The 15,387-nt window shown below is 35.3% G+C and overlaps 2 protein-coding genes across 2 annotated transcripts; both read left to right on the top strand.

Annotated features, from left to right (window-relative positions):
* Window positions 1–404: 404 nt before the first annotated feature.
* LOC130748560 (cytokinin riboside 5'-monophosphate phosphoribohydrolase LOG1) lies at window positions 405–6,715 on the top strand. Its single transcript, XM_057601784.1, has 7 exons — window positions 405–710; window positions 1,175–1,272; window positions 1,383–1,413; window positions 2,635–2,734; window positions 5,699–5,769; window positions 6,007–6,150; window positions 6,312–6,715. The coding sequence occupies exons 1-7, from the start codon at window positions 591–593 to the stop codon at window positions 6,375–6,377; spliced, it is 630 nt and encodes a 209-aa protein (XP_057457767.1). The 5' UTR covers window positions 405–590; the 3' UTR covers window positions 6,378–6,715.
* Window positions 6,716–9,200: 2,485 nt separating this feature from the next.
* On the top strand, window positions 9,201–15,081 carry LOC130749151 (uncharacterized). The gene is made up of 4 exons (XM_057602447.1): window positions 9,201–9,698; window positions 9,868–11,019; window positions 12,108–12,781; window positions 13,740–15,081. The coding sequence occupies exons 2-4, from the start codon at window positions 9,902–9,904 to the stop codon at window positions 14,759–14,761; spliced, it is 2,814 nt and encodes a 937-aa protein (XP_057458430.1). The 5' UTR covers window positions 9,201–9,698; window positions 9,868–9,901; the 3' UTR covers window positions 14,762–15,081.
* Window positions 15,082–15,387: the final 306 nt, after the last annotated feature.

Below are 15,387 nucleotides of genomic sequence, written 5' to 3'. Positions count from 1 at the left end.
CACATGAATGAAACAGGCATTGAAAAATTCTAGGATATCCTTGAGTAAGTGAAAATTGGAATCACAAGGCAAAAGGGTATCACTCCTATTTCCTCAACTACCCATTTAACTGAAAGCAAAAGAAAAAAGTTTTCTCTACTTTTCTCAAAGGTTACAGAGGGACCATGATAAAAGTATAAATCAATGTTTTAAATTGTATTTGCGATCACGGTTACATTTGCCGCTCCATTGCGGAATAGAAATAAATGCGGGTTGATACGGCTCCAAATTGCAATCCTAATGTTGTTGTGGGGGACCATATCCCATTATGTTCCTACGTCAATTGTGTTTGCGGACCACAATTTAAAATCATGACTATAAACACAAACATCATTAGATTAAAATCTCCCTCTCCCTATGTACAACTTTCAACTTTGGTGAGTCAGCGTCATCTTCTATGATGTGGTTAAGGACGTGTGCTGTGTGCCATGTTCTGCCATTATATATAGTATAGGTTCCTCATATACCATCAACCGCTCATTCATCTATTTTGTCTACCTTTGAGACACAGTGTGAGAGAGCAAGAAAAAAAAATCAAAACAAAGAGGGAGATGGAGAGAGAACTAGAGATGAAGTTATCCAAGTTCAAGAGGATTTGTGTGTTCTGTGGCAGTAGTCCAGGGAACAAAACTAGCTACAAGGATGCTGCTATTGAGCTTGGAAAGGAATTGGTAATGTCCATGTAGCTCTCCTCACTTATCTGTTCTGCTTTTTCTTGAGGAATTGTATTTCACTATTCAAATTCAAACAAACTTGTGCTTCTCTCAAATTGAATTTTTCATGCACTGCTTTGAATTTCTTTTCTTATTTACCATCATATACAGCTTACGACTTTGAATTACATCAATCTCTCTGTATGATTTGTCTTTCTTTCTTCTCTAACAGTCTAACTTATGTTTTGATGCTGTTAATGGTTTAGTGTTTGATACATGATGTCTAACCTAAAGTGATGGTAAAATGTCACTTTCAAAACCATCTAAACTACAATCATTTTTTAATTTCCATTTCAGCTTCTCTGTTTTTTCATGAATATTTTTTGTTAAGCTTTTAATTACATACAAGCATGTAATTTTCTTAGTTTCACAGAATCATGGTCTTAACTCTTAACTTTGGGTGCTACTTACATATTAAAAAGGTATCAAGAAATATTGATCTAGTTTATGGAGGAGGCAGCATTGGTTTGATGGGGTTGATTTCTCAGGCTGTTTACAATGGTGGTCGCCATGTAATTGGGTTAGCTCCATCTTCTTCATGACTTGTATTGTTGTGAACTTGTGACATAAATATAATACATATATATTATAGCTCAAGCAAACTAATTTTTGTGTTACTTTTGTCTGCAGAGTTATTCCCAAAACACTTATGCCAAGAGAGGTAATGTTAAGGTGGTTTGGAAGCATTTTCATGAATTCATCATTGCAAATAAAAAAGAGGAAAATGACAGAACAGAGAATTATCTTAAACTTTTTTTCCCTTTCCAGTTTCCACCACAACAATACATAACATGCTCTTCTTCTTCCATCCTTGTTCCACCACCGAACTTTAAATTTGCACCATACTTTTGTTATCCCAAAATCTGAGTTTCAACACTGGACACTTGTCCTGTTTTTGGTATTCAAGTGTTGTGCGGTTCTAATTGGAACTTGGTTGCGGTGAGGGGAGGATTTGACACCTCACTCATTAGAAATGTCACCCACTTAAAACAAATTTTGGAAACTTAATTTCCGAAGTATTTTCTCACTCAAAAGTAAGATGTTACGTCGTATTTTGCACTACTAAGTATGTAAATTTCGGAATATTAAATTCCAAAATAATTCGAAATATAAAAATCCAAAAATTGGGGGTGTGAAATTCAAGTAGTGGGGTAGGAAATTAAACCCCCGGTTGTCGTTGCTTATTTCTCATTGAGTTCACATTTTGAGTCTCTTTCTTTGCAAACCCTAACTTATCCATCAATACACCTGGCAATCTGGGGTCTTTCCTTCCTGCACCATTTTGTCCTTTCCCTCCAAGTTTTTCTGTTACCCTCTTAAGATTCTTGTGCCATTCCTTGTTTTATCCCTTTATCACTTAGAAAGTAATTAACTTTGTTTGATCTTTTATCTCTTCTGGTGAATCTTAACTTGTTTCTTCTCCCGAGGAGAAAGGAAACATGATGTCCACCAATTCAGCTCACTTCTGCTTCTGCAAGACTAGAACACTAATCATTACATTTCCAACATGTTTGAGTATACGGTGAAAGCAAAATTATAGTGGACAATCACAGAAGTAAATAAAATTTGTTTTTGTCATTCGTGATTTTGGTTCATCTTGATTTTGTACCGTGTATTTAAATAAGCACAGTCAGAAGTATAATAGTATTGTTTGAGTGATGAGCCCATTTCTACAAGACTACAACACTGATCATTACATTTGTAACATGTTTAAATATACGGTGAAAGAAAAATTACTGTGGACAATCACAGAAGCTAGAAGTTGTTTCTGTCCATAATTGACTTTGGTTTCCATGTATCTAAATAAGCATAGTCAGAAGTATAATGGTATTGTTTGAGTGATGAGTTGGGTTGATTTGGGTTTCTCGGGTGTTAATTACAGCTTACTGGAGAAACAGTGGGGGAAGTAAAGGCAGTAGCAGACATGCATCAAAGGAAAGCAGAGATGGCTAAGCATTCTGATGCCTTTATTGCCTTACCTGGTTCGTACAATACTAGCTACTTATTCTTTGAGACATTTATGCATATACCTTTTATGTATATGAATATTTTCATCACATGATTCTACAATATTATCATTATGCTTATGTTTAATTCACATAAAATTGACATAAAAGCAAGCTTATGTATTAGGACTTCACTTAAAAAGATAAAACAAAACAGTTTTAAGGGATGGGGTATAGACATGTCTGCGGACGAAGTCCGTACATTATCCCAAGAGAATATTTGATCTTGTGCACCACTTAAGATTAGATGGTGCATCATAATGACAAAAATTTTAGATTAGGTTCCAAAGCAAAAAAACATCAAATCAATTATCCATCAATGCTTAGTGCAACACTAAAACTTTCAATATTACACAACGTGTAATTAATGTTTGATAAGGAAAAAGTTTTGTTGACTTCCACCAGGTCAAATATGAAGAGAAGAGATGAGTAGTGATATGATAGGTAGTGTGATAGAAAATGTAAAAAGATATGGGAAAAAATGAGTACATATGAAATGAAAGGGAAAATAAAGTGTTAATGTATCAAAACTCATTTTATAATCAACAGGGGCGGAAGCATAAAAATTAAACATTAAGCAAAATTAACAATGATTAACTAGAAAATGTAGTATAAAACTTTTAAGTAGGGATGGCAAAACGGGTTAGCCCGCCCTGCCAATAACCCGTCACAAACGGGACGGGTTGGGCTAGCCCGCCAAAAAAGTGGGCTCAAAATCCTAGCCCACCCCGCCAAAGGGCGGGCTAGCGGGCCAGCCCATGGGCCAATATATCAATGAAACAAAAAACAATCATTTTAGTAGAAAAACTTAGAATAATTCTTGTATTATATTTTTTTCTAAATAATAAGAGATAATGCAAATAATAAAAGTGTAACAAAGAATAAAAACAATATTTTTGACAATTGACATAGATACATCTATAAATATATAACAAATAATGCAAATAATAAAAAATTATGAATTATGAAGCTGCATATCTTATTTTATAGACACAATATATGGGTGTACTATACAATACATAGTTACATACCAAAAAGAAAAAAACGTGAAGTAGGAAGAGAGAATAAAGTTTTGAATTTGAGAGTGAAAGAAACAACTCATATCAAATTGATAAATTATCAAACTCAAGAAATAGAAATTTAAAGCTTTTTTTTAGAATCAAACCATATATATATATATATAAGAAAAGTAGCAGGTTGAAAAACTCATACAATAGAAATATTATATATATAAAAAAAAATAATGAAAGAAGAAAGAAACGGGGGAAGCAATCAGTACAGGGACATAAAAGAAGGAAGAAAAGAAAAATGCAAAACAGTACAAGAGCCAAGAACACATAGCAAGAGACACGCTGCAGCATAGGAATTATTGCAGATAAAAGGAAAATACAACTGAAAAGATGAAACAAAGTGCAAATAACACTTTGTTGTGGGCTATGGGCATAGAAGAATTTTTATAAAAAAGAGGAAAAAAAATTTAGCCCAACAACGGCAGCCATACCCCTCACCACACCAGCAAAAAAAACAAACAAAGCCCGCGGGCCAGCCCGCCCCAGCCCGTTAAATTACGGGCCAAAACGGGGGCGGGCTAACATTTTTTTTGGGCTACATTTTTCAGCCCAACCCGTCCTATAACAGTGGCGGGGCGGGCTGGCCCAACGGGCTGAGCCCATATTGTCATCCCTACTTTTAAGAGGGTGAGTACAAATTTGTACACCATATTCGATTAAGAGTCATTGAATCTTAATTGGGCAAAGGGTGAAAATACAAATGAAAATAGGTCAGGCTGCCGACAATGATCTAAGGCCTAACCTACATCTGACTCAGACTCAAGTCAGACTAGACAAATTGGTAATAGATAAGGTCAAAATTTTTAGAAGCCTATTTAGTTCAAAATGTCATACTTAAGTTACTTAGAAAGCCTTATAAATATAACAGATCACCTTATGTCAATAAATATAATTAATGTAGATGTATTTTATCATCTTACAATGGATTTTTTATGATGTCATAAAATTATATACTTATTAAATTAATTATATGTATAAACATATTAGATTATATAATGATTTAATTATGAAATCTCTTTAGAAAAGATCTGGTGACCTGTTTACTTTAACTAAGACGACATATTTTAGCTCATTAGTTTAAAAGTTTATTGGCATATTTACAAATAAATTTATCAATCTACTCGAACATCTTATTATAAAATATGCTTATAAAAATGCTATCAGGTCAGACGAAACCTAAAAGAAAACCTATAATAAGAAATAAGCTGGACTCAAACTTTGAATTTTTTAAATAGCTTAGACCTAATTAAGCAGGTTTAGCCAGTTCTCACTCCTAGGAGAAATAAATTTTGGTTTAACCTAGAAGAGACAATGGAAACATTTTAATCAATTACCAAGATGGAAGTAAAATATAAATCAAGTGGTCCTGCTCCACTCACTTTTTTTGGGCAATATTGAACCCAAAAATGGATACACCCAACACAGAAGTTGATCCTACAGTGCATACCAAACAAATAAACATTAATCTCAGGCCTGCCACTCGCTTGAGCCTAGTTCTGCGCACCAAGGTGGGCTCAGCCCATTGTTATACTGCATTTTTCAGTTATTCAATGAGAACACATTTGTTTGACAAAAAAATATGAGAACACATTTTGGCACAAATGATGTTCTAATATTTTATTAAAATTACCATTTATCTCTCTAATATTTCCTATTTTAACTCTTTAATTTTCCTGTACTTTTAAGAATTATATTAACGTAAAGGTATAATTGATAAAACACAATTAATGTTCTTTTAAAAGTATAAAAATAATAGATGAATAAAAGTAAAAGATTCTTAAAATAGTGACAAATAAAAAGTAATGGAAAAATATATTTCTTAAGTTTGAAACCAATATTTCTTTTTGTGACATTCTTTATGTTCATGAAGGTGGCTATGGGACACTTGAGGAGCTCCTTGAAGTGATAACATGGGCTCAACTTGGAATTCATGATAAACCGGTAAAGTCTCTCCTAAGGCTCCAAATATATTTTAAGCATATTTGGTTCATATTTCTATTTCCATTTTATTTTCAGTTTAAATCATTATAAAAAAGTTTGAAAATAAAAACCAAATTGACATATACTTTCATGTTTGAAAAAGTTTGAAAAATAGATTGTCATTATGAAAATTGGTGCCATCACTTACCATTTTATTGGATGATAATGGTTAACAAAAGTTCTGGTTAATTTTGGTAGGTGGGATTGCTGAATGTAGATGGATACTACAATTCCCTTTTGTCTTTCATTGACAAAGCTGTGGAGGAAGGCTTCATCAGTCCCACTGCTCGCCACATAATTGTGTCTGCCCCAACACCAAAAGAGCTTGTAAAAAAGATGGAGGTAATTTCAATTTTTTCTTTAAGAAAATGATTGACGGACATTCTATTTCACGATATATATATATCCTTCTGACATATGATTTAGTGACAATTTTTAACCTCCACAACACTATGTCTGAACCGTGTCTACGAAACTGATGTGATTTTTCTTCACCCCTATAGGAATATTTCCCAGTACATGAAAGAGTTGCCTCCAAGCTAAGTTGGGAAAATGGGCATCAAGATTAGCCCTAAATTTGTGAAATCTGAAGATGATTAGAAGATGAAGAAAAATTGATGTAGAGGACAGTAGTTTGTCAGAATTTCAGACAGATAAGTAAGAAGTCTATTACCGTAGAAGGACACAATTTCCTGGAGCCGCATTCTTTGTGCTCTTGTATTTCCTTGTTAGTGTAAACTATTAGATATGTTAAAATCTAGCTAGGAAGTCTAACTACCCTGTTCAATGTGGATTATGGTTTTTTTTCTACAAGACTCATTCCATTGATCAAAAGGAGATTTCGGGTAGAACTTTGATAATTTTTGTAAGATGATTGATCTTAACTTTATCTTCTTTTTTTCCTGCACTTTTTACCACTTCTTTTTTTTTTTTACCACTTCTTCTTTACCACTTCTAAGCATGACAACAAAAATCAAATCGATGAGGAGTATTCACCTAACTCCATCTAGAATTTGATAGGAAAACACATTGTAATTGAATTTAAGTAAAAATCGAATCCGACCTCAATTCCAACACTACTTATTAGTGTCATAAGACAGTAATGATGTAAAAGTAAATGCTAAACTTAATTTAGCATAGGCGTTGAGACTCTGATAACTTATTTGAAGTTGGTGTTTTGGTGTCAATCATTTTGACAGACACTATGTACTCACTTGAAGCAACTTTAATAGAAGTGTATCACATCAAAGAGACTCTCTCATAAGTGTCTCACTCAATTGGAGCATATAAAACTTGACAGACTGACTGAAAGAAGTGTGTCACTGCAGAAAATTCTCTCACTACATAAATCGTGTCTTTTAAAAAGGTGTTCATATAAGACAACAAAAACAAATATTATTATATTTGCTCATGACGTAAAAAAAAAAAACTCTATCATTCCAATATGTATTGAACAAACAGTAATAATTGTACAAAGCCACTTCAATTCTGTAACATTCAATTCAGGAAAAAAAAATCAATATCAACAATTCAAAGATTGAGCACCAACGTTCATATTATACTAACATAATATGTCGTACAATTTCAACGGTAAAAAAAATGTGTTTATAAATAGTGTATTGAACACAAAATTTATACAATTGAGCTCCAAGCGTTTACACAAATGGATCCCAATCAATTTAATTTCCAATATTTTATATTATTTTTTTTTAATTTTTTTAATTATTTCAAATATATCTGAAATATAATTAATTGAAATGAAGATAAATAATAAAATATAAAAGTGTGATGTTGATTGTCGGGTCTACTAGAGAATTTTTTTAAGAGTTGTTAGGTTGAAGTAAAAAATAGTGAAGAGGCTTAGATGAGGTGCCACTATGACGATTTGTAAATAATGATATAAAATAAGGTGTAGACACTCTAGTGAATGCGATTGATAAAAAATTAACGATGTTCTTGGTAAGACTCTCGACCCTATTAATATTCTTTTTATAGCGTCCACCACTCGAGCTGACGCTCTCCTTTAGGCCCAACACCTTCCTCTCGCATCCTCCCCCTGTTCCACCATCCACCCCACCACCAGCACCGGTCCTTTCACCTCCCTCACTTCCCATCCTCCTCTTCCACACGTTGGGCTAAAAGGTGTGAAAAAATGTTTTAAAATGAAGTAGAAGTATAATTTTTTTTTTACAGTTAAGCCAAAGTAATATCATTAATTAATTAGAAAGAGAAGATGAGTGTTGGTCATCTCACAATATTGAACCTAGACCCAGTGGACCTTCCTCAATCCATACATTATCAACAAAAGTGAAAACAGACTTTGACATAAAATCAGCAGCCATATTGTAATGGCGTTTTACATGAATTAAAGTGTATGATGTTCACTGGTCTAAGCTCTACACTTTCACAGGCATTAAAGATTAAACCACCAATCAATTAAACATTCAAAGCCCATGTGCCCATTCTTCCTCTTCTGTAACTCCAATGGAAAGTCACCAATACTTTTGAAAATAATTTTCAATGAAAATATGGTGTTCCCATTGTTCTAATTTCAATGCATACATATTTTCTTGCCTAAGCAACCAATATTTATTTGAATTCTCTCCTTTGTAAGCTAACCAAGCAACGAGTCTCACACGTCCAACCCGCCAAAGTTTGGCAATTAACCATTTAAAAGCTTTCTGCTAATGCAAAAAGTCAAACACACCTAATATATAACATTCCTGATTTATTTTATATATTCTATATGCTCATTCTTCCTCGTCTCTCGCCAGCACTTGCATTCTTTGCTACGTTAACCAAACAAGCCCTGAACCATTCACAGCAAATCAGCCATTGATTATGGTGTGAGCTACTTACATATATACATACATAATTTTATATCCAGTATCCAGATATCCTCAATCATAGGCTTAATCCTTAGGCCTCTACTCAAACTTGGCTTGTTTTGCTGAAGAAGAAAAAGACTCTGTTTCTTCACCATTTGCACATTGTCTTAGTAATCAAGCTAGAGAGTAATGCATGTATGTTTAAACTTCATCCACCCCATGTTCTTTCTCGTGTTTGTTTGTGCCTTAATTGTTTAAACGTTATTAATATATGGTTTGCCTCCTACTTGACGCTTTCCAAGTAAAGCAAGATACTCATAATCTTTGGAGTTGATTTTGAGTATTGACCAAGGCCTTGGATCATGCTTTATTTTTCTTATTTAGTTTTTATTTCTTCATTCTTTAATTTCAAGAATTCGTGGTTAGAAATTCATATTAGGGGCATATGGTATTGAAAATGTGTGCTGGGGGGAGAGTGCAATAACCATAAGACATAAAAAATTAGTAAGGTGTAGTGTTAAGCAAGTTAGACCGTTTAAGGATCATGACTTCAAACCCCTTATAAAGGCACCAACAAGATGTTGGTCTAGTGTTAAACAAGTTAGACCCGGTAAGAGCCATGACACGACTTCAAAGTTTGAATCCCTCAAAAAGTCATTTGTTGGGAATTTCCCGAATGAGTGGGGAGACAAATGGACAAAATACAAAAAAAAATAAAGTAAGGCCATGGCCATGCAGGGGGTGCCTTTTCTGCGGCTTTGAATCTGGCTTTTTAATGGTATCTTGAGGGTTTAGTAACAAAAGTCACTTGTTTCAATTGAATTTCCTAATTAGCATAAGGTTTACTCCATGTGACCTTTGATTGATGCATTTTTCATGGGGGCACTTCTCCCTCACTCTCTAATGCCTCTTCTAAATTGCACCTATATATACACACATTCTAATAGAAAACTTTTTCACTAATGTATAATAAAAATCATAGAAGCTTTTGCCCTCCCTTATTATCTCAATCCTCAACTTTCAGAAACCTCTCCTTTGATTTTCATTTCCATCCCCATCAAGGTATTCTTGAATGTCTAATGTCTATGTGGTTGATGTTGGATTTCCGATTTCACATCATAAAACAGTGATATTAGTCTCAATTCCTTCTCTTGCATATTTTGCAAATTTCTAGCAGCATTATGGCTTGTGTTGGGACTAGGAACTAACTTTGTCTGTGTCCTTTCTACAGGTGGGGAAATATTGAATCTACTTGGATTCATAGAATGGTTTTTGGTCGAAATTCGAGTTCGAGAAGCGGGGATAGCTCGGAAGGGATGGTGGTTAATGACCATGCTGGTGGAATTGGAAAGGCCAAATTGAAGGCTCAAAAAATTGCTTCCACCAACACTAAGCTTGTTGCAGTACTCACATGCTTCCAATTTATGTTTGCAGGATATGCAACATTCCTATTGTACTATATCAGTCCTTCCATAGATTTACAAACCAAGCCAGATTTTACATGGGCTACTCATTTTGCAAACCAATGGAAGCAGATTCTGATCAAACCTCATGTGGTCAGTCACTATCAAGATGCTTCTTCTCTCATCAAAGAGGAAATTAAATTCAAACCAATCACAGAAGTATGCCAAAATGAGAAGATAGATTTCATGCAAAAGAAGTCCAATGATATTCCCATGATCAAGCTGAAGAGAGAGCTCTATGATGAGGTTCTGAACTTCCAAAGAGAGACAATTGGAACAGAAACTCTATCTGAGCTTATGGCAATGAAATCTAAATGGGAATTGAAAGGTCCAAACAAGCCAAAAATCACAGTTTTACTGAACCACTTCAAAAGAAAAACACTTTGTGCTCAGCTTGATTCCTTGCTACAACAGACCCTCCCTTTCCATCAGGTTTGGGTGCTCTCATTTGGGAGCCCGAACGAGCTTGCTTTGAAGACAATCGTCGATCGCTACAATGATTCGAGGATCAGTTTTATCAGCTCAAGCTATGATTTCAAGTACTATGGGAGGTTCCAAATGGCTTTACAGACAGAAGCTGATTTGGTGTACATTGTTGATGATGACATGATTCCTGGTAGGAAGATGCTGCAGATTTTGGCTCATGTGGCTGGGACAGAGAAGTACAAGAACTCTGTTCTAGGAAGCATTGGGAGGATTTTGCCTTTTAGACAGAAGGATTTCACGTTTCCAAGTTACAGAAAGTTTAGGTCTAAAGAAGCAGGGTTGTATTTGCCTGATCCTGCTTATGATATCACAGTTGAGAAAATTGTGCAGGTGGATTTTCTGTCTAGCTCTTGGTTTTTATCTGCTGAGCTTGTCAAAACTCTCTTCATAGAGACTCCTTTGACCTTCTCAACTGGTGAAGATCTGCACCTCAGGTATGTGGTGAAGAAACTCTCTACATTTTTACTTCACTTTGACATTATTATCTTAACCATTTTGTGAAGTTGTGTTTTAGTTGGTGAATATAGAACAATAAACCTGTGATAGCTTATTTGAACTGTGATGATACAAGTCAAACAATTATGAATTTGTCTATGCCAAAGTTACATGTGATAGTCTGCAATAAGTGGATGCTATTAGGTCCACAAACACTAATAAGTGGCACAACATGCACAATTCATCTATTCATGTTTGACTCAAGAATTATAAATTTGACTTGTTTTCTATGCACTACCTTATTACAATTTGACAATGCAAAATTCATGATTTTTTTTTATTGCTCAGTGGAGACAGGCCGGAGCACTTCACAAAATAGTTCAAGTACAAAAAGAAGTCAATGATTCTGAGATGACTTTTTTTTATAGGCCAATGTTAGTTGTTAATTGTTAGTAAATTAGTTCCTTCGCCAGGATTCGAACCCTGGCCCTTCACCCTGCAAATTCCTTCATTCCCTTAGCTCACCAATTGAGCAGCTACCCTTCCCCCCTGAGATGACTTTTTAGGATCTTGGTCAAGAATGTATTCATTCTTATTTGCAGCACTCTGTAATAAAAAAACAAAATAAGCTGCTAACATTTAATGTGTCAATTAAGTTGAAATACCATATAGAAAATATCCAAAGTAAGGGAACAACACTTGTTTTCATGCATTCTTTGGATTTTCATGTAAATGAATCTTCTCACACTTTGTTGATAATATTTTTTTTTGCTATCCACATTTTTTTTATTGTTCTAACAGTTAAGGTCTCACATTAATTAGACATATGTCTAAATAAATCCTTATCAATGATATAACAATCTTTACCTTTGAGCTAGCTTTTAGGGTAGAGTTAGGCCTAACATGAATTCTACGATTACGATTGACTTTTGAGCATGTGAGTTTATCTGAACAGAACAAACCATCAGTCACTAACCAACATTGCCTATGGAGTACATTTTATATTGCTACAATCTTGTCATTGATTTGTCCTAAGTTTTCATGTTAATTATTGCTTATGATAATATTCTTTCTATTATTACTGCAGCTATCAGCTTCAGAAGTACAGAAATGCAGGGTCTTTCGTTCTCCCCGTTGACCCCAAAGATAAGGAAACTTGGGGTGATAGTGAACACAGACTAGCCTATGTGTCTGAAACCACTGTAATTTTCAAGGACATAGTTCAAGTCAGGGATGATCAATGGTGGAGAGCACTTTCTAGAGGTTATGTGACTCAATGGGCAGCAATGCATCCTCAAAAAATTGATGCACTCTTTTATGCTCACTCCATTGAAGAAGTGAAAGCACTTGCACCTCTTCTTGAGAAATTCAGGTCCTCAGTTGGCAAAAAGGCCTACATTGTTGTCTCTGGAGGAAACTTCTGCTCCTGTGAAGATGCTGCAAGAGTTTTGAAGTGGCCTGTGTTTGTCTGTAGAGAGAGACGTTTCAAGATATTTGATTTGGGACTTGGAGCACTTACTGGTGGAGTATCAAACTCTGAGGTGCCAGTGATACAAGCAGTGTTCTCCAGCATGAAGGGTTTGATCAAAATTCACAATCCTAGTGTGGTGGTTACAGTAGCTGACATTGACATGAATGTGAGGAAAGCACTGAAGATGGCATCAGAAAGTCATTCAAATGGTACCACTCTTGTTGTTTTACCAAGAGCTTCAGTGTCTAAAGTTCTTTGGATGGCTGATCTGCGTTCAACAGCATTGCCAAGTAAGAACAAATTCTCAACTCTAATGCAGTTTGTTTGTAGTATATATGCATATCTTTGTATGATATTGTTGGCACACGGTGCACCTCCTTTAGCTCCCCTGTCTCACCAATATTTATAGCATGTCTGTCAGTTTCTATTTAATCATAATTAATTCAGCGACTACGAGCTACTCATAGAAGCTTCTTCGCATAATTGATTCTGGCTTCCGAATCAGTTGAAGAAGGGTTTCCAAACATTCGCACAATTGATTTTGAAGCCTAAATCAATGATTAAGAGAAACTTCTTAGTGCATGTTTGGATACACAGTAAAAAATCACGGTAAAGCCAAAATCACGATGGACAACCACAAAAGTTAAGGAAAGTTGCTTCGGTCTATTGTGAATATAGTTTAATGTGGTTTTCCATCGTGTATGTAGCATGTTTTGGCCAACTTGTTTTTCTTCAGAATCAATTATGACACTAACCAATTGTAGATGTTTCTCCCCACAATTGATTTTGACTTCATCAGCAGTGCATGTTTCGTTTGGCGTTAGAGCCAACGTAAACGTGATTTCACGTATCTCAATGCACTAACAGAGAAGTTAAAATTTGTCACATTGAGTTTAATGTGGATCGGAGAAACACGACTTTGACATGTTAACTTCAATGTGGATCTACGTTGAGTTTAACGGAAATCCAAATGCAAACTAAATTTGAATCTCAATTGTAGAAAGAGAAGTTAATCCAAACATTTTATTTATCAATATTGTAAATGTGGTCATTCTTATCATATTACATCCCACATGTTCATTAGTTTCAAATCTGATAAACCAAACAACACCCAACTCATCAAATTTAACCCAGTTCACACTCATTGATTAAGGTGTCTCATTGGGACAAGATCATGCATGTATAACTTCCTTCTCTAATAGGATTGTAAAGCTAAGTAGTTATCTAACAGAAAATTTTCATGTGCAGATTGGAACCGGATGCGGATCTCAATCAATATCATCACCCAAAACCGAGCCAATTCACTAACAAGGCTTCTAAAATCTCTGAGCAGTGCCTTCTACCTAGGTGATGAAGTTCCCATTGCCTTCAACATGGACAGCAAGGTAGATGAGGCAACCATAAGACTAGTGAGTTCATTTGAGTGGCCTCATGGACCCAAAACCCTGAGGAGGAGAATCATCCAAGGAGGGCTCATAAGAGCAGTGAGTGAGAGCTGGTATCCATCTTCTGATGATGACTTTGGCCTCTTACTTGAAGATGACATTGAAGTTTCTCCTTACTATTACCTTTGGATCAAGTATGCGCTTCTATCTTACCACTATGACCCTCAAGTCTCTCTCCCTGAACTCTCTTCAATCTCACTCTACACCCCAAAATTGATTGAAGTTGTCAAAGAGAGACCCAAGTGGAATGCCACAGAAGTTTTCAAACACATCCATCCCAACACACCTTACTTACACCAATTACCATGCAGTTGGGGGGCATTGTTCTTCCCTAAGCAATGGAGAGAGTTTTATGTGTACATGAACATGAGGTTCACTGAAGATGCAAAAGCAAACCCAGTTCAAATCCCTAGGTCTAGAACAAATGGGTGGCAAGCTTCATGGAAGAAGTTCCTTATAGACATGATGTATCTCAGAGGCTATGTTAGTCTCTATCCAAATTTCCCTAACCAAGCAAGCTTTTCAACTAACCATATGGAACCAGGAGCACATATTAGTGCTAAAGAAAATGTGGTGAGGCATGATAAGCAAGATTTTGAGGTTCCATTGTTGATGGAAGATTTTAGGGAGTTTTTGCCAGGAATGAAATTGCCTCCACCCTCAAAGCTTCCATCTTTGAATCTCTTTAATCAGCCAGTTTCTCTCAAGGGGCTAAAGAGTGCTGGAGCTAAGTTGGGCCAAGATGTGCTTAGATGTGACAATGCCACTGAAATTGTAGCTGTGGATCATGATACAGGTCTGCCACACAGATGCGCCAAATTCTAAGTGCTTCTTTGAAAAACCTTCTACAGTTGATTCTGATGAAAGAGAAGTTGCATCAAATCAAACGTGTCATAAGGAGTTTCAGTGCTCTGATTAGTTGCTCATTCTTTTGAATCCTCCTTATTTAGATGCAATTCTGGTTTAAATTGAGTGGTTAATTGGGTCCAGGATTTTCTTGTCAAGGGGAAATAGGAAGGAGTTGCACTCATGTTTCCCAAATGGACAAAGGTAATTATGTAAGTTGGAACACATATCATTCTTCAGGGAAAATTGTAATTAAATTGTTGATATTGCAAAGTGGCTAGAGTGTGTTTATTTTTCCATTCGAGGACTCCAAATTCCCAACCACAATGAATTAATTGTTGATAATAAGCCACAATGAATTAAATATGTTTTGGTCTCTATTTCTTAAAACTTGCCTTGATTTGTTGCCACCTTTGGACTTGAACATTTCATACATCACGTTTGCTGACAAAGAGATGGGTTAGGTTGGCATGTCAAGTTATCAACATTCAGGAAGTAAATCAGAATTGCATGAAGCAATAGCAAATATCACATGATATTGTCAAACCATGATATATCATATCAGATGCATCTCATAAGCCCTCCAAAAAAGATTTGGTGTAAAA

This window comes from Lotus japonicus, chromosome 3, assembly GCF_012489685.1.
Source record: "Lotus japonicus ecotype B-129 chromosome 3, LjGifu_v1.2".
NCBI classification, from domain to species: Eukaryota; Viridiplantae; Streptophyta; class Magnoliopsida; order Fabales; family Fabaceae; genus Lotus; species Lotus japonicus.
Note: the sequence above shows the minus strand (reverse complement) of the source record. Positions and strands in the feature narration are given on the sequence as shown.